Here is a 19,011-nt window from a genome sequence, read left to right on the forward strand (position 1 = left end):
CCAAACTCCTATTCTCAACTCCAACTGTATTCAAGCGGGTTCACATCCCAACATTCAGTACCCGCCCCAACCCAACCCAGTCCAATCGGCAGATAACTAGCTAGGTGGGTAGGTATACAAATCACGCACGCTATCCTGTCTTTCTTATGCAATGTATACACAACCACCCTCTCTCTTTCATACCTCTGCTTCTCTGCTTATTGTTCCGTTTCTGCCCCCGGAAATCCAATCAGATTCAACCCCATCCCATCCCATCCAACGATGGCAAACAAATCGATACCCTCAAAAAAAGCAAAGACAAAAAAAACGCCAAACGCTCGCTGTATAAAACAGACGCATACACAAAATTTTCCATTCCGAATCCTGAAATTCTGAATCTCGAATCATCATTATCCTGATTCTCGATTGAGAAATTGATATAATATTTGTATCTCCCACTCAACCCCTTTCCTCCTTCGCCTATACAGGCTCCTATTTTCCATCCGCCATTTTCCTACTAGCCTTTTTAATAATGTTCGCTGTCTTCTCCACCAATTTCTTTGCTAATCCCCAATCTCCCACTTCGACTGCATCGCGGATAGCAGGGAAAAATGCCTCATCATATCCAGACCATAGTTGTGGGCCAAAGATTACATGTTTAAATTGGGTTCTGTTGGGTATCTATTTTAAGATGTTAGTAGATGTTATCAATGAGAGATAAGAGGTACGAGGATCATTGAGGACACGAGGTGAGTGAGGGAAGAGACAGGAAACCGCAGCAAAGAAAAAGAAAACATACCCCACCACCCTCCTCCAAATCCAAAAGATGTGTTTCGAAATTCGCCATTCGAGTATTATGACTCTTCCTATGACTGGCCAATCCTGGGCTTTCAAATCCTCCACTTCCCAATACCAATCCATCCCATTCCAATTCAAACTTTTCAAACCGTCTCGAATCTTGGGCAAATTGTAATGCTGCTTCCCTCAATGGTTCTGTTGACCAAGGCACATTACCAGCTTGATTTGGTCCTTTTGATTCTGCCCAATTTTCCAATTCCATTACCCATTTAGTAACCGACGCAGAATATGCTCTAATATCAAACGGCAGAACTGCTCTATCGCAAAACTCAAGAATAAGAAGGGCCCATACTTGAGCTAAAAGTTTATGGTACTGAAAACCAGGATCTCCTTGACTGGCCATCCATTCAAAGTTATCATACGCAGAATGATAAGGATAAACCGGTCCCTCGAATCCAAAATCCAAAGAAGAAGTTCCTGCCATGTCTTGGAACGCGACATAATCGCTTCCGGCACCTAGACCATCTAATTGGGCTTTCCTTTCATCCCAAAGTTGTCTTAGCGTTGCGTTTTTAACAGGATCAGTTGTGCGATCTAGAACTCTAAGAAGTGCTTTCTTGAAAATTGGACTTCCAGCGGCTCGGAATGTGTCTCCACCAACTGCTACATCAACGTTTAAGTAAACAAATGCATCTTTACGTAATTTCTCCATGTTTTTTTCAACATGTTCCGTAGATCCGATGAGATTGTATTCCTCACCATCCCAAGATGCAAATTCAATAGTACGTTGTGGACGCCAACCTCGTGAAACAAGATCACCAAAGATATGCATAACTTCGAGGAAGACCGCTGTACCCGAGCCAGGATCTGTTGCACCAAAAACCCAAGCATCACGATGATTACCAACAATGATGGATTTCTCCTTTTGTTCAACACCGGTTATCTTTCCCAAAACATTCCAAATCGGTTGTTGCTCAACTTCATCCTGTTCATTAACAAGATGAACCTTGGGGGTTGAGAGATTTCCGGACCAATATTTGACATCAGGAACTGCACCCTGCCATTCTGGAGGACATTCTTCTCCAAATCCCTGAATGGATTGCAAAAGCCTTTGCGCATCTCCCCATGAGATTGGAATACTAGGAATACTAGTCAATCCTGGATTGTTCTCTTTCGGTACCCGTTTCGCTCCTTTTACGCTTGCCCATCCTGGTGTAAGAACATCTCCAACTACCCAGCTCATCAAGCTGACTGCGCCTCGTTGAACTCCATCTTTGGGCATATATCGACCATTGGGGGCGGTATCACCTAAAGTAAATCCATCATCTGCAGGATCACTGTACATTATCACAGCTTTGAAACCCCAAGGTTCCGCAGCCTTGACCTTCAAAGCTCTGTCTCCTTGTGTACCATAATATCTGACCAAAGCAATTGCCCCTCTCGTATCAATTCCACTGTCGTAAAAGCTTTTGTAATCGGCTTGTGAACCATAATTACAGTATATCAATGGACCTGTAACATCTCCTGCTTTCGAATGTCCATGGAAAACCGGGGTTTGTTGTCTCGGTGGATTTGTATAAAGTTGCGGCTCATCGATCTTTGCCTGCCAAATCGGATTCCCATCTTCGCCAAGTAATTCGATTTTCCTCCCTCCCTCCTTTGGATAATTCAGATAAACACCATATTCATCCATCTTTACTTCCTCCAATCCATTCTTCACCATAAGTTCTTGTACGATCTCTGCCAAAATATAATCTCCCTCTGTACCCGCCAAATGATCTGTCTCCGTAATTCTATTCATCCACCTAACAATTCTCTCTTCCGAAACACTTTCCTGCACAAATATCCTTACGCTCTCCGCAGGGAACATCTGTCCTCCAATCCTATTAGCCGCATTCGAAAACAGATCACTCATAAACAGCAAATAAACCACTGCCATAACGAGTAGTATTGCGAAAATCCTCCCAATCACTATACAAAAATTCGCATCGATTTTTGGCCAGCCAATCCTCCGTATCCAAGGTATTCGCGACGATAACGATGCAGAAAGACTCGACATCCGTTTCCCCCACGTCGATTGTTCGGTTTGCGGATCCTGTATTTCCATCTCTTCCATCTCTCTACGCACTTCATCATCATCGTCACTTTCGCGTTCTCCATGTTGATTTAGAAACGTATCTTGCTCCGTACTGCCTCGATTCGAAATGCCATCTTCAGTGGGAGGGGGGCGATAACCAGCTCTGCGAGTAGGGACTGGAATTCTGGCGCCGATATCAGGGCCTAACAGACCTTCCCTTTCGGCGGGATATGCAGTTTCATTCGAGGAATCGGAACGGGAGATTATGGGTGTTGAGCTCTGAGAGGATTCGCCGATGGCTTCGGAGTAGGTGGGTATGGGGAGAGATTCGTAGATGTGCTTTTCGTCCGGCATTGTGAAAGTTGTGCCAATTTGTTAGATATGGAAGAGGAAGATACCACTTCTCTTGGTGGTTGAGTTTGTGTGCTAGCGATTGACAATGTTGTCAATTGATAAGGTTGCGAATACGAAGGGCGGAAAGAAGGACAATGGACGTTTTGATGGATCTCTAAATATTAATGTCCTTTCGAACTCCTTAATTCACAAAATTCTCCCAAAGAATTGTAAACCCCTCCAGTGATTCTTTAAAATTTCAGGCCAGCTGTTATTTCAATACTTATTGTACGATGTCGAAGTTTCAAAGTATTGTGAATTTCTTTGGTGGCTTAAAAGTTGAAGCATACCTAGGTATTCGAAAGTCAATGGGTTATCTGCGACACAGACAATCACGGACTCTCATCATCAAGGGATTCGCGTCTTCGGTAACCTTCCCCTGTCGATAAATCCACCAGTGATTTAGATCTGCAAGAATACGGAGAAAGGAATATGTAAGATTATGAAACGTTTTATGATAAGAATCTAGCAATACATCTATGTGAAAGGACTAATGAAGCATCACAATTCAAGATTCATCATCTAGATGTTGGAAAGACGGTCTCTATGCCTTAAATAATGAACAAATTTTGTTACTAAATTCTGCTCAGCCAACTATAAGTACATCACAACTCAAAGCAAATCTCTCATAAGAATCCATGTCAAGTTTCAGTGGTTTTTTGAACATAAATGTTGCACATATTCAGAGGTTCTTTGATTATCATCTCTTCTTACATACGTAGCCTATAGCTATGTTGATGTTTGCCAATTAAATCAAACCCATCACTTTTTTGCTTAAAAACGAGCCAAGTAAAATCTAAGTACATTCGCTGCATTATTTTGGTCTTCGTAAACATAAGTGCTGGCTTCCAAAACAGATCATACCCAGGGTCTCTCTCTTTCCCTCTTGTCTCCATCAAAGCAAATAACCCCAAGCCATCTCACGTAAATTTACATCGAGTATGATCCATTTCATGCTCTGAGAAAGATATTAATAAAAGAAAGAAGATGGTATTTGCTTGTGCTTTAAGGTGCAGCTGCTGTTACTACGCCTTCATAGTTTCGAGAAGTAATATTATCCAAAGTACGTTGGAAATGCTTTCTTGGTTCGTTAATTGTGGCAGAATCTTGATTGCCCTGAAGGTTTGAATGGATCAATTCAATAAGCCCATTTAAATATTTGGTTGTAACCTATCGAATGTGTTAACTTGGTGTTTATGTGACTATGCATGAGCTAAGTACTTACGGCTTCATTCTCTTGCTCGAAGTAGTAGACGTAACGGTTGAGAATTTCGACAAAAAGTTCCACCGAGACAGCAGTATCCATACATGCATCCGCAACGCGGAGTGCACGCTGAAGGCACTCAAGAACACGCTTCCCATCTCGATAGAGCTATGGTGTGTTAGCTGTTGTCCTAAATGTGATGGTAATAATTGAAACTTACATTCTTTTCATCTGTCTCCCCCTTTGCTGCGATAGGCACAGCCCACCAAAGGTGACTTGCTAAAAATACAGCACGACATTGATCAGGCTTCTTCAATAGCTTACTACCATGTAGAGCGCATTTGGTAATGAGAGTGTCATAGTTCTCCTTGCTGAAATTTCGTGTTTCATGCAGAGCAGACGCAATAACACAAACTGCTTGAAATTGAGCCCTAGAGTCGCTAATGCTTTCTTCGTAGATAGTGAATGCTTGGGCAAAGAACTCGTAGCTGACCTCTTCAAAATTGGTCTGATCAGCAATTTGTCCACATGCCACAAAGAGCCTCAGACAAAGCTCAGCAGACCCAGACACTCGGGTATACATGGTTGAAAGAGCTGAATGCATAAATTTGAAGAGAGCCGATATTTGTGACTCCCAATTATCATCATAGTGTTCTCTGGCCTTGAAACGTCTTGCAAGCTTCATGGCTGACGTTATGAGAGCTGGAGTTGTAAACTTCACACGCTCATTTCCTTCCGAATAAGCGGCCTTGGTAGTTTGTAGAAGCTTAAACTGTGTATCGTTGTCATCGCTGTGGATTAAATGGACGATTCTAGCCAACCATCCCTGCTCTTCTATCGTTTCATCAGTCTCAACGGATTTGCGCTGTACGCCAGCGTAACTGGCTGGAGGTTGAGATCCTTCCTTGATTAGAACCTTGAGAACTTCGAGAACTCCCTCTAGCGAGGCTATAGTAGAGATCTTGGTTGAATTGCCTTGTAAGGTGCGAGCGACTTCGCCAGCAACAGCTCGACGTGTTGGATATATTTGGAGTTGTAGTAGTGGGATATAAGTCGGAAGGGATAAGGCTGTAAAAATGGAAGCGTAGGAGTTGATTGGTGTTAGAAGCAAGTTTAGAATATTTTTCTGTGCCTCTGGAGAATGTAACTCAGGAGTGTTGGCATATGCTTTAACCCTTTCTGAGGCATAATTCAGGACTTGGTCGACATAATCTAGACGATCGGGATGAACTTTTAGTGCTAAATTGACTAAGGACACCAACAATGCCAAGGTGTCTTGTACGGACAAGCGCTGAGAAGCAACAAGATGCATTACTTGGTCAAAGAAGATCTCATACAGCTTGATGTTTTCAGGGACGGCATTTGGTCTGTCATTGGCACCATCATTAACAGTTGTCTCAGCAACAGACTGAGTATCAACTTCAGTTGGAGCTAAGCTGAGACTATCATCAGTTTGTTCATTGGGTTTCGAGTCTGTGTCGGCTCCATTTGTCTCGGCGGACGGGCGATCACCGTTTGACTCTGAGGACTCCGGTGCCGGAGTTGAGTCTGGCTTCGACTCAGCAGCCTTGCTCTCCTTATTCAACCGAGTTGTTTCGAGCAACTTAGTAACAGCCTCCTGCTCTAACTTCTCGCGGTCTGCTCCAGAAGTCGATTCTGATTCTCGTGCAGCATATGCAGAAAGTCTATCCATCATAGCTATGACAATAACTTTCATATTTACATGAGGATTCAATCTCGATACAGCCGCTAAGAATTGATCCAAGGTGTGAAGGTGATATTCATCAGGGAAGACCTGTGTGATTACTTCTAGCAAATATTCTTGGGCTAGAACATCCCGACATTGCACTACTTGTTCAAGCAGTGGCTGGAGAATCGTATTCTTGTAGACCTCCAGATCTACCAATTGACTTAGTCGAACCAGATTACTTCCGACCAATAATTGAAGTTCTTTCCTCTCTTGTGTCCTCATCTCTCTTTCTCGGGAATGACCTTGATGTTGTAGTCGTACCCATAGCTTGTTCATTTCCACAAAATTTGTAAGAACAAAACTTATCGAATCCGTCAGATTTCCTTCTGGTCCATCACCGTCCCCTTGGGGTAGATGTTCGCGAGCTTGTCCGGATAGGTAATATCTGAGGAATAACCCTCTAGTGGGATGTTGTACTCCACGACTCATTTCCATCATATCTTTCATGATTTCCTTAACTGGCGCTTCTGGAACACCCATATAGACTGTACCAACTGTTACCATCAAGTAAAGTCGAGGAACAATGTTTCCAGCATATTGAACAAGCTCGTAAAGGTCGGCGAGATGATGCGTGGGATGGGAATCTTTGAGGTGAGAGGATAGGTGTCGCAAAGCATCAAATACTGCCATGTATAACTCGTAATACTGCTTCGGTCCTAAACTGCTCGTTCGAAGCTCGGAGACAAGTGTTGAACTACAAGTTTTGAAAGGGACAAATCAGCACAAGACCATTTTCATCTGGCGCATTTATTATAATCATTGCAACCACATAGATCAGCTTCAAATAACCCAAATTCATTGACGTACCTGCACTTCAAAGCATCCATAAGCTTCCCTGGACTTTCTAAACATCGTCGCATAAGTTGTGTTTGTTGACGAACAACATTCAAGGCATCTTCAAGGAGTCGTGCCTGATCCTCCACGACTTGAGGTGGAGAAGCCATTATGGCAGACTTTCAAGTACAGTTGCTTGCGCAGCAGAGATTATTCGTAGCTCAAGCAAATAATAATTCGTGAATGGTTGGGCGATTAATGTAGATATCAGATATTCGTATGGGATTCGAAGATTAACTGGTGACGACCAGTTTCCGGGGGAAGGAACGCTAATAAGCCTCCCAATGTACAATTGATTGACAAGGATTGCTTTTGTCCAATCATGTTTTAACGGATGAAGCGTTTATCCGATTTCCGAAAAGCGTCACCAGTTTTGTGCGGAATTCCAGATTTGATAAGATGATGTAGTAAATTCTGGCTTATGATAAAAAGGTTAGGAGTATGGATCGTTATTATTGGTCAAATATACCACTATATTGTACTTATCATCCCCATTCAAAGAATTCTATTACATTCAGAGAGCAACAGAAAGTACCTTTTAACATGTGAATAAGTGATCTTAATTATCTTCATTATCAATTATCTAAGAATTTCGACATTTTATACAATGCCACCATGTCTCCTCGTGTCCCTTGTGTCATCAATAATATAAAAGGCTTGCCAGCTCTTGGCGCCATATAATTCCTTAACTCCATATAAATATTATCAACCCAAGATGTATACATGAATACAGAACCAAGCACATTTTCCGCACTGATAGTTTGAATCATAAACTTGGTTCTCAGCTCAGCGATCTCATCTCATTCCATCACTCGCTGAATGCCAGGGAGGCAACGTGGTTTCAATATGAAATTCTCCTCTTGAGAGAAATATCCTCGGCGATGTAGCAGCATCCCTCCCAAACTAAGGAGTGGTTGAGCATTCAATGTAACGAGACAAAATTTGCTCAATTTATAGGTATTGCAGTCGTGGAATTCCAAGAAGAATAGCTGGTGAATGAATTCCCACTATCATAGGAAGTAGTAGTAGCTGAAGGGGAAGCTGTAATAGCAGACCAACTCGATAGTATTCCTGTATATGAAGGAGTCCACGAGGAAGACGTAGTAGTTGTGGGGATCGATATGAATGAAGTTTCGTCAGTGAATTTGCTTGACTGTGATTCGAGAGTTGGAATAGGACTAGATGCTTCGGATGTGATCAAGCTGGTGACGCTGGGGACAATTGAGGACAGCGATGAGGAAGATCCGACTGCAGTGGATGATTCAGAAACGCTAGATGACAAAGGCGATACGGTCAATTGTGTGGTGGAAGTTGACGCCGTGGCTGTTATTGAGGATACAGATTGGGAAGATGATGTGGATTGTGTCAATAGCTCGGATGACTTTGATGATTCTGACGCACTAGATATGATAGTTGCCGAACTAGTAATTGCTGTTCTTGATGAACCCGATGAGAATACCGAAGCAGTGAAACTTGTAGAGGTAGAGACTTCTTTTGATGAAGTTTTTGATGAAGTTTTGGAAGTAGTCACTGCAGAGATATCCACAACTGAATAACTAACGCTAACGACTGTGGTCGGAGATGGTGTAACAGTAACTGAAGTAGTCTCAGTTGCACCAGAGCCTTTCACAGTCTGAGTTGAGACAACGTGATTTGTAGTTGTAGTTAAATCGGTCTCGATTACTGTTTTTGTTGCCGGCTCCTCGGTTTTGGTGACTGTTTCTATGACAGTAGTTGCTTTCCCATTTCCACTACTTGCGGAAGTTGAAGAACCTCCCTCAACATTAACAACGGAGTACGTAGCCCTCTTTACATGTTCCACCGAAATAACGTCTTTTTGAACGACTGGTAGCCCTGATGATAGCAAAAAGAGTGTAGATAGCGCAAAAAGATTGGAAGTCGAAGTGTTTAGACGCATGGTTGCATTAATTTGTAAATATATAGGAATGGACTCGAGAACAATTGTTTGATATCTGAGATTAGAGGGACTTACATGGAATAATGAGATGCATCATATTATACATACCTCATGCAATTTGTTTATGGAGGCTGGGAAGCAATCTTTTTTAATTTCGCGTGAAGAGGGCTGGGATTTCTTCTCTCTGATTTGTTCCCGTGATAATTGATAATTCAAGTGGCTGGGAAGTAACATCGCTAAAACTAAATAGCAAGCATGTGAGCATATTTTTTCTTTTAATAGAAGAGCCGTTGGAAAGATTCTGGGGATAGTCAGGTAGATAAGATGAGATTCTAGTATAGTAATTATAGGTATGGATACTGTGCAATTGCGAACAGTGACCTTGGACTTCGAGGTTGATGTTAAAAATCGAGGTGGAGTTTTCCGTTGATTGAGGGGTAGATTAGTAATCGAAACAGTAAACGAAATATTATCAAATTTGGATAAATCATTAGTGTCGAAGAGAAGTGGCAATATCTTTAGCAAAGTGAGAAGATAACCTTGGCTTTGTAGTATCCATTGATCGCAACTGCAATGCAGAACAGCTTTGAAAAGACTTTTAATCATCTATCGATCATGAGTTGTTGGGTGGTCATCCCCTGAAATGATGGTTGGCTAATCAATCAAGTAACCGACACCGACTCAGACCGACTCATGAAAAAGGACCCGACAATTTTCCGATAAACGCATGCGATTTTTCCATCCCAAAATTTTCTCGGCATTTTGATCGTAATTGATACTTTTTGCACCGAAATTTGAACGCACGAAAACCCTTTACAAGGGCCTCCATACACACTGATTAATCGTGCAGGAGTGTTCAAAGCGTTAGCAGTATGTTATCGCAACTGCTGTCCCTACAAGGAGGACTCGAGGAAACTACACCAGGGTCATAACACTCCAAACCAATTCATCAATCCGTTGATGATTTGGCCGAAGAACTGCCCAAGTTGTTAGCAGCATGAATCGCCATCATGGTATCATGGCATCATGCTAGGTGATAGACTTGTCTTCCATATTCTAGTTTCTTTTTCGGCGATATGATTTGAGTCGACTCGGGTCTACCTTTGAGTTGCTATACTAATAAAGAACCACTGCACACACGATTCAGCATTTCGTTTCAAAGGACTTTTTCTTTTGAATCCACTAACCTTCAACGCAGCCATATTGATCACATTAATCAGTGTTTCCAGGTTCTGCCGTTGGACGGAAAGAAGAAGAACCTTGATGGATATTCCTAGTTCGTCCAGCAACCACTCTAATCTTTAATTGGGAAAATGGTTTTTGGTTCAGGATATGCAAACAACACTCCTCGATTTCAACAAAAAAGTCGACATTCTCTCTAGCTTCACGGATACTTATTGAAATTAGCCATGGCAGACGTCAAACCCCATTCGGCGCTCATGAGTATGCCATCAGAAATCAGGGTTATGATATACGAATACCTCTTCAACGATTACAACAACAAAATTTTCGAAATCCGCAACCAAAAACCATATGCTTATGGCCAACGTCATGACGGACCTTGTCGTTCCCTACGGTCTTCCTACAGTGTCGATTTCTCTCCTCTGCGACAACGACTCCAGACGACATATGAACTATGCACTGCCGTCGATATACACACCTCTATCATGAGAGTCAATCGCAAGATATATGAGGAAACTTTACCAATGTTGTATTGCAATCGAGCATTCAGTTTTCACAAGGACATTGAGGCCATTGTTCCCTTCTTTTCCGACCTAAATCCTGGTACACGGCCTTTAGTACAAGAGATATCTCTTTTCAAGCAAGGTTTCATCTTTTCTCTCGAATCAAATCGATGCGATTGGAACAATCTTTGTAAATTTTTAAGAGATCACATGCAATTAAAGGGATTGAAATTAATCGTCGAGGGAGGACAACCAAGAGGCGAACGGGAAACGAGGCAATACACATCATCGGAGTTTAAGACTTTGACAACTCATTCAAACGAACACTTGGTATGGGTTTCTCAATTGTTGGAAATCAAAGGTATCCAGAAATTGGAGATCACCTCTGAGATGCAATCTATGCCCTCGTCAAATCACTCTTCATCTATGGCTCTTTTTGTCGCATTCTCTGCTTCAATCATGAATGGATTTGCCGAGTACTTGCGACGAGAACTAATTGGTGTATAATTAGTATATGCATGTCCTTGGTATTAGTTTACGGTGTAAGCATTGTTGTACGAAAGAGGTCAGATTTTGACGTTGATCTCTGGACATTTTGGTACAGTCATGCAGTGTCATCCTCAGCCGCATGCTGTCAGATATCACTCCGGATGAACTGGTTATACTTCCGTTTCTCGAGGTACAAACAAGTTATTGGTTTCTTATTCGTCTCTTTGTGTTATGCATCAGAGAAATGTATATTCCTTACGTGGTGTCCAGGCTCGGCTGTGCCTCTATATAAACAGTTAGATTTTCATTAATATAGAACATTTCTCACTTTACTACTCTTCACTTATTCATGTCATCTTTTTTTTTATCTCAACACACATAAGAGATCACATTTTAGGACGTCAAATCGACACCCCTATTCACCAAATAATTAGGCGCATATCTATCAATATTATTGTGCAATATTAGTTTAAAGTTTCCTAATATATCAATGCGAAATTCACATAGGCTCGAGACTGTTATCAGTAGTAGTGAAACACTGAACGTATCACAAATCTTCGAAAGCAACACTTCAATATATTCCATTTTAGATACACCGACAAACTCAAAACACTCAAAATTCCAAAACCCGCCAATCCGGACATCATACCCCTTGTTGACTTCACCGGTATTCCGCCCCTGCATTACCCGAAAATGACATCCAAGTCCTATCTTCTCGAGAACCCATCAAGGTATCCGGAGTTATCCACCTTATCCATGAATATTTTCTACGCTCAAAAGAATAAAGACATAAAGCAATGTAAAAGTAATTGTCGAAATATCGATGTCGATATTCTTTATCCTACTTCATATCCTTTCAATTGTAATTCTTCGAAACAATCAAACAGGGATACAGACTCGAGAGAATCCATGTCGTTCAGCCCTGTGGATACGCTAGCTCTATCTGAGTATTCATCACATGATTTTTCCTCGCCAATCAACAAGATCAATTCAATGGCCAACCCATCATTCCCCTTTCTATCTTTACCTATCGAAATCCGTTTGAAAATCTATCTTCTCCTCCTCCCACCTCGACATCATAAAATCACAACACAAATTCCACATAATGGATACTACTTCCCACCCAAATGTCTTCCTCTCTGCGCAGCCCAATCATTCTACCCCCTATCTCCAGAGACCCCCGAAAAGCTCACCACTTACAAAGTCCTCTCGGCTAATTCCCACACCGACCATCCCAATCCCAGCATCCACACGCGCATCCTAAGCGTCTGCACACAAACCAAAGAAGAAGCCGAAGAAGTGCTTTATGGAAATGGAAATAGCATCTGGGATTTCGGTATGCACATCGAAGCGGTACAGCCTTTTTGGTCGGATAGAAGTCAGGGGGCGCGGGGATGGGTTCGAAATTTGAAGATTGCGAGGGAGGTTCCGGAGTTGTTGACTGCTAGTGTTAGTGCTAGTATTGATGTGGTATGGGGAAATTTTTGTGCATTCATCACGCGTGAATTATTGGGATTGAAGAATGTGGATTTGACGGTTTGGGGAAATCCGTGGAGGGAAGAATTGCTGGATAGTTCTGCAGTTGGCGAGATGGGAGAGGCGATATCGATAGATGGGGATGCTGTGGGGGAAGCACGCAGATCGACAGTGACATCGAGGGAGATGTGGACTTTGCGTGATTGGGAGTATATGAAGGAATTACTTGCGCATGAAGGGTTGGGGAGTGCGAAAGTGACGTGGTGGGGGTTTAGAGAGGGGGTGAAAAGTTCCTGGGCCAAGTGGATGTTGGAGAGTCGATCGTTGATGGAGGAGATGGTTAGGGAGGGTGAGGTGGTTCAGGGTGTGTTGGTTTGGAATGGGGGTGGAGGTGGGAGTGGGAGTGGGAGTGGGAATTGAAGCTGTTAAGCGAGGGGGAGAATCGTGAAATGGGGGGTCTTGGTGTAAGATTGATTTAATAAGATTAATTAATATATATATAATATAATGTCACATACTAGCTATACTGTCCTTCTCACATTTCTCATCCATTTCCAAATCCATCCCCCCCTCCTAATCCCCCACCCCAAGAATAGAAAATAAAAACATCATCTAAAATTCCAAACCATATCTTTTACATCACACACAAAACGTAGTAAAAATTAACATTTCATGCACATACAAACACCATTTACAGAATACACCTATACGATCTAGAAACCCGTTAGAGTATTAAAAGTGAAACTCAAAAAAACATCACAACATCTTCAATTCCAACTTCAATTCCAACTCCAACTCCAACTCCAAAAACTAAAGTTTCATACTCAATGACTTAGTAATCACATAATATCCTCTTAATCCCCTTCTATCTCATAACTCACAAATACCTTCCCCTTGCTACCCCTCTTCTCCCCCTGCTACACTCTTCTCTTCCCTCCTCTTCTCATCTCTTTTCCACCTCTCCCATTCCTCATAAATTCTTCTTCGCCAGTCGAATGAATGAGTAAGCATCCAATATGCAATATCCAATAAAAATACACATTTATCCCCCTCCCCTCCCCTCCCCTCAACTCACCTCACCGCACCTCACTTTCTCCACTTACTCTCTCACAACCTAGTACTCAAACCCCCCATTTTCTACAGTTTACCTCTCAATAGGAACATAAAACTATTCTCCAATCTTCAAATCTATTGCTAGTTCCCATCCACAAATTCATGCATCTGTTCATCTATGCCACTACTCAATCCAACCCTCAACCATCCTCCCTTCCTTTTCTTCCCCCCTTTTCCTCCCCCCCCCTTCACAATCCCCCCCCTTCACAATCCCCCTCCTTCACAACCCCCCCCCCTTCACAATCCCCCCCCTTCACAACCCCCCCCTTCAAAATTCCCCATCCCAATCTCCCCATCCCAATCTCCCCATCCCAATCTCCCAATCCCAATCTCCCAACCCCCAAATCTCCAACCCCAATATTCAAAACCCAATATCAAAAATTAAATCACAAGAGAGCCGAGTATTTATTTAATTTTTTTTTTTTTTTTTAGAAAAAAAGAATTACAAAAACTATAAAGATAATAGATATCCAGATAGATAGTACTTAATACTTCACAACTCCTCACTTGCATAGTTGTTATCAAGATATTGGGCGTTGTGTAAGAGTGAAGAAGGATAGAGATGCTTGGGGTAGGGAGGGGGGGGGTGAAATGAATAGATGGATAGATAGATAGATAGACAGAAAGACAGACAGACAGATAGATAGATAGATGTAGTTGATGGGTTGAAGTACTCTAGGTATGGATATTACACTATCATTGATGAATGGATAGATAGATAAATGAAGGAATGCAGCAATCATAGTATAGGAATCTGTGTGTTATTCTCGCTTCGATGTGTAGATATACCACCCGTATTTATGTATGTGTGAATGAATGATACTCATAACCACCATGCAGTCAGAGTTGACCAGTTGACTTGTGATATTTTTCTTCAAGATTCCATTCTGCAGAAACATCCACATCTCACATTTCCACCGCAAACCCCAACCCCATATATCCACCCCCATCCCCCACCCTACACTCACTATCCCAAACCTCTCTACGCCTTCTCCGCCTTCTCCCTGTCCTCCCTCTCCTTCTCCTTACAACTAACCAACCGTCCAACCACCAAATACTTCTCCTCAAACCTCTCCTCCCACCCCCTCAACGCATCCAACTCCTCCGCATCCAAATCCTCCAGCGTATCCAACTCCCCCTGCAAATCCTCCGTCAACATCTCCGCATCAAAACTGCCCTTCGCCAACCCCCGACTGGCATCTCTCCCGGCAAAATTCTCATACGGTCCACCTGGTCCGTAAAAGTTCCTTCCATTGCTAACATCGAAGACGCGACCGCGTACAGAGAGATACACGGGTGTGTTGTTGAGGCCGGAGAAGGGGACGAGCTCCGGGGGTGTGAAGGTACGGAAGACGATGGGGGAGGGAGCGCTGGGGATGGGGTCGGCCTTTTTTGGACGGAAGGTTGTGTAGGTGAGGAGGGCGAGGAGACTAAGGAGGAGGAGGTTGATTGGAGTGGCTAGGCTGGCGCTGGGGAGTATTAGTGAGGGTTTGGGATTTGTTTGGTGTGCTGATTTGATGGGGTGGAATTTTGAGACGGGGAGTAACTTACACTTCTGCACCGGCAGGTCTTTGGGCTTCTGTATTGATATGATTATTAGCGTTTTGATTCCATACTCATATGCCTTGACATGAATGAAACGATTTCATCAATTCAACCGAATCTCAAACATGAAAGAGACTCCCAATTCATCTCCTCTCTAACAACACAGCACACGAAATAAAATCCATAAAGAACATACCAGCAGCCATTCTCTTCTCAACATAATCCATGATTACTCTTCTGATATCCTATCTCTCTCTTCAAGAACCAGTAGTCGTAATATTCTCTCGTGCTTGCTGTATATCTCAAGTCGTTCACCGCAATACAATAAATAACCGTAAAAGCAAACCGTAAATTCCACACTCAACAAGCTCTTCCTCAAAATCTCAAACAAAATCTCAAAGTTGAAATTGAAACCAACAAAACACAATGTTCATTAACGTTGAACACCCAAATAATGATTTCAAATTTCAAATTAGGAATTGGAAAGTCGAAGCTTCGAGCTCACATCAGCTCGGAATTCGCGGGGAATACGATAGGTGATCGTCCGTGGATCACGTGAAAATACCCGGAGCAAGTACATGCTCCAGCTCCGCGGAAGCTCGCCGGGCCGGTAATTTGAATGACGAGTGAGCGATCGCTACTCTGTGACTTGCGTGAGTAATAATAAAGTGATCTGTGCCAAGAACGCAATGATATATTCTTGATACAAATCCATGTACAGCGAGAATACACAGCCTCTTCAATTGCAAACAAAGTATAGGAAATTAATGGATATGCAATGTCGATTTCATAGTTTAATAAACCAAATAAATCACTTGGTATTTTATGATACAAATGCGAGATTCCGAGAGAAATTCTCCTCAAGAGCAAGATTTAGAGATCAACGAGAAGCTGAATAGATCTACATCTCCAAATCCGATTTATGAAATAAAATGAAACATGATATGATGCGCCATTAAAAAAAAGTCCACGTAATCTTTTGGACATGTAAATCCAATGCAACGGGTGGAATTTTCCCTAACTCCAAACCGATCCATCCATCCTCTCGAAAAATACCCTACATATGCGCCTACCGAACTCCTAGTTGCCTCGCTTTGCCATTTGGTATTTTCTGCGCCATAAAAACCAATTGTTCTCTTTTCCATCTCTGCTAGGTCAAACTCCACAGCCTAACCAGTAACTCTCCTAACCCATAATCCTGTTTCCTCATAGCCCGCTTGCTTATCTTTCCTCTTCCACGCCCTGTGTAGTTTCAATCCACACTCATGTTCCTCCTTCCTAATCTCCGCTTCCTCCTCTCTCAATTTCTCAATTTGCTTCTTCTCCGTCTCCCTCTTCCTCCTCACTTCTTCCGTAACAATCATGCGATCCGCTGGCATGAGTTCCGTCATCTGTTTAATTGACTTTTCAATATTCTGTCGGCGATGTGTAAGAGCTTCGAGACGCGCTTCCAGAGTAGATATAGGATCAGAGGATGCGCTTTCGGCAGGGGTGCTGGGGAGAGATTTTGTGACAGTGGATGAAGAGCGCGGTGGGTGATTGTGTTCGCGAGGAAGAGAAGAAGTCATGGAGATTGTTATTGGACTATTGGAGTTAATAGCTTTGCGAGTAATGCTCTTCGTAGAATAAATAGATGCGCTATCGTCAGCCATGACCTTGGGACGTTTTCGAGATAGTATTGAAGTAGGTCCTTGAGTTGTCATGGTATAGGATTGAATTGGGAGTGGAGGATGCATCTCGTTTTGTATGTCAAGTGAGGGTGCTCTGGTAGATTGGGTGGCTTCTGAAGTAGCCTTTGTACTGACACTAAAGCGAGAAGGTGGTTGGACGTAAGGTTCGTTTGGATCGATGGAAGGAAAAGAATTCTTAAGAGCTTCTCGAAAATTTCGTTCAATGGTTCCTGTGGAATCTGTCTTAGAATGAGAAGGATAATATGCGGTAGGGGATTCTGTAGTAATATCGTTGGCGAAATTTGTAAGGTGAGTCGCATGAATGGGTTCGAGGTTTTGAATTAAGGGTTCGTTATAGGTTTGTGGATTGTTTTGGCCGCTGAACAATGGTCCTGCATTGATAGATACTGGGTCGGGTAGATCCATGAAGCTTGGTGCCGCCGCCGTTTCACTATTTGCACTTCGGATGGAAGATACAGGGGTACTTGTGCCTGATGTAATGCGCTTTTCGCTCCTCGTTGGAATTGGAATTGGAATATTAAGTGGAGGTATAGTGTAATCATCTGAAGGTGTGGGTACAATCTTTGAACGTCCTGTTGCCCCCTTCCATTCTGGTTTCTCTACCGGCGCATTATTCTTCAATTTGCGAACACGCTCTCCAAAAGATGGTTGGTTTTGGGGTTTCTGCGGACCGGCGCTAATGATTGATGTATTCCCCATTTGTCTAACATTTCCCAAGTAAGGTGGTGAATATTCTCCTGGCTTGACGAATTGCGACCTTCCCTTTTCGCTTGTAGTCTGTTCACTAGAATATGGGTCCCATTTTCCATCTGCCGTTCTTCTACCTTTTGGTCCATCGACATCTTTGCGGTTCAATAAGTTGGCTGCTACTGCTGCGACTTGGTTTCGCCTCTTTTCTCTTCGCATAACAGGAATATTGCTCGATGGTGGCTTCAACCTGGAATCCGTCCTCTCTTTCGACTTCCCAAATCCAAGTTGCGAAATATCGGGTACTTCATCGATTGGAGAGACCTCATGATCTTGATATCGATTTGGGTTTCTGTTTGATCTTTCATTAGTTTCTATCCATATAATTGCGCCGATGAATTATGAAGCATGAAGCATTCACAGGTCGTTGTCCAGCTTCTCAAACCGGACCAACCCCAAAAGAACCATTTCAAAACTAACAGAAGACTTGACCTACCGTCGCGTGCCATCAAACTCCGGAGAGCTTGGGGGAGATACCTCTGCCGAATTTGGAGTCATGGGTTTCGCATATGTATTATATGGAAATTGATCATTCATAGGGCCTGGAGAAGGCTGTGAATAGACAGAAGAAACCGGTCTGAAATTATCGGAATTTTGGCGCGAATGCATGGGAGGAGCTGCTTCACTGATGTAAACATTAGCAAATATTTGGTGATTGCATGAGAATGTAGATTTGACAGCGATATCATTAAGCTGAAACATCAGCCCAACATCCATTGTCCCTCTTAGTAATTCCCCTCGAACTTCAACGCCCCCACTCTCAGAGTAACTAGATAAACCTTGTGACCTACAATGGTAGAAGTGGTAATCCTTTTGGAGTATTATCTCTCGTCGGTCTTGACGGATGAGGAGCTTTTCTATCCGAAGATGACATATTTATATCAACATTGATTCCGCCAGCCGCGCCGTAAGATTTCTCAAAAATGGTTGTCTCGACAAGTACAGGTTCACTTATAGATGATTGACGAGCTGTAGTACCACTACTCCTTGGGGCATTGAGACGTTTCCACATGATGTATTCTTGTGTACCAGTCCTGTATGATCTTCGCTAGGGATCGTGGGGTATGAAGGTGCTCTCGGGAAGATCTTTGTCGCAAAACGATCCGGAGGGAAATCTTTGAATGGACAGATCCAGACGTATTGTACTTTTTATTAAATTTGAAAGCTTCTAGACTTTTGTAGCTGGAGAACCTCAGGTGCCCTCCACGCACACACACAAGTTTTTTTTTGATATGTATCTCGTGTTCTCGTAAATAATTGGAAGGATCGTCACAGGATGCCGAAGGCTGTGCAAACTTGGTGGATACTATTA

The 19,011-nt window shown here is 42.7% G+C and overlaps 7 protein-coding genes across 7 annotated transcripts; 2 read left to right on the top strand and 5 right to left on the bottom strand.

Moving 5' to 3' along the window:
* Positions 1–471: 471 nt before the first annotated feature.
* EAE98_002520 (uncharacterized protein) lies at positions 472–3,208 on the bottom strand (the record flags this gene model as incomplete). The annotated part of the gene is made up of 2 exons (XM_038950140.1): positions 472–660; positions 779–3,208. The coding sequence occupies 2 exons, from the start codon at positions 3,206–3,208 to the stop codon at positions 472–474; spliced, it is 2,619 nt and encodes an 872-aa protein (XP_038813879.1).
* Positions 3,209–3,922: 714 nt separating this feature from the next.
* On the bottom strand, positions 3,923–7,256 carry EAE98_002521 (uncharacterized protein). The gene is made up of 4 exons (XM_038950141.1): positions 7,009–7,256; positions 4,672–6,895; positions 4,473–4,619; positions 3,923–4,417 (listed from the first exon to the last, which is right to left on the bottom strand). Exons 1-4 carry the CDS (start codon positions 7,143–7,145, stop codon positions 4,253–4,255), a joined length of 2,673 nt encoding a protein of 890 aa, XP_038813880.1. The 5' UTR covers positions 7,146–7,256; the 3' UTR covers positions 3,923–4,252.
* Positions 7,257–7,981: 725 nt separating this feature from the next.
* EAE98_002522 (uncharacterized protein) lies at positions 7,982–8,953 on the bottom strand (the record flags this gene model as incomplete). Its single annotated transcript, XM_038950142.1, has 1 exon — positions 7,982–8,953. The coding sequence occupies one exon, from the start codon at positions 8,951–8,953 to the stop codon at positions 7,982–7,984; it is 972 nt and encodes a 323-aa protein (XP_038813881.1).
* A 1,409-nt stretch (positions 8,954–10,362) lies between these two features.
* EAE98_002523 (uncharacterized protein) lies at positions 10,363–11,145 on the top strand (the record flags this gene model as incomplete). The annotated part of the gene is made up of 1 exon (XM_038950143.1): positions 10,363–11,145. The coding sequence occupies one exon, from the start codon at positions 10,363–10,365 to the stop codon at positions 11,143–11,145; it is 783 nt and encodes a 260-aa protein (XP_038813882.1).
* Positions 11,146–11,820: 675 nt separating this feature from the next.
* Positions 11,821–13,023, top strand: EAE98_002524 (uncharacterized protein; the record flags this gene model as incomplete). The annotated part of the gene is made up of 1 exon (XM_038950144.1): positions 11,821–13,023. One exon carries the CDS (start codon positions 11,821–11,823, stop codon positions 13,021–13,023), a length of 1,203 nt encoding a protein of 400 aa, XP_038813883.1.
* A 1,675-nt stretch (positions 13,024–14,698) lies between these two features.
* On the bottom strand, positions 14,699–15,488 carry EAE98_002525 (uncharacterized protein; the record flags this gene model as incomplete). Its single annotated transcript, XM_038950145.1, has 3 exons — positions 14,699–15,185; positions 15,268–15,295; positions 15,458–15,488. The coding sequence occupies 3 exons, from the start codon at positions 15,486–15,488 to the stop codon at positions 14,699–14,701; spliced, it is 546 nt and encodes a 181-aa protein (XP_038813884.1).
* A 942-nt stretch (positions 15,489–16,430) lies between these two features.
* Positions 16,431–18,711, bottom strand: EAE98_002526 (uncharacterized protein; the record flags this gene model as incomplete). Its single annotated transcript, XM_038950146.1, has 3 exons — positions 16,431–17,991; positions 18,136–18,324; positions 18,491–18,711. 3 exons carry the CDS (start codon positions 18,709–18,711, stop codon positions 16,431–16,433), a joined length of 1,971 nt encoding a protein of 656 aa, XP_038813885.1.
* Positions 18,712–19,011: the final 300 nt, after the last annotated feature.

Source organism: Botrytis deweyae (assembly GCF_014898535.1).
Source record: "Botrytis deweyae strain B1 chromosome Unknown BDEW_004, whole genome shotgun sequence".
Classification (NCBI taxonomy): Eukaryota; Fungi; Ascomycota; class Leotiomycetes; order Helotiales; family Sclerotiniaceae; genus Botrytis; species Botrytis deweyae.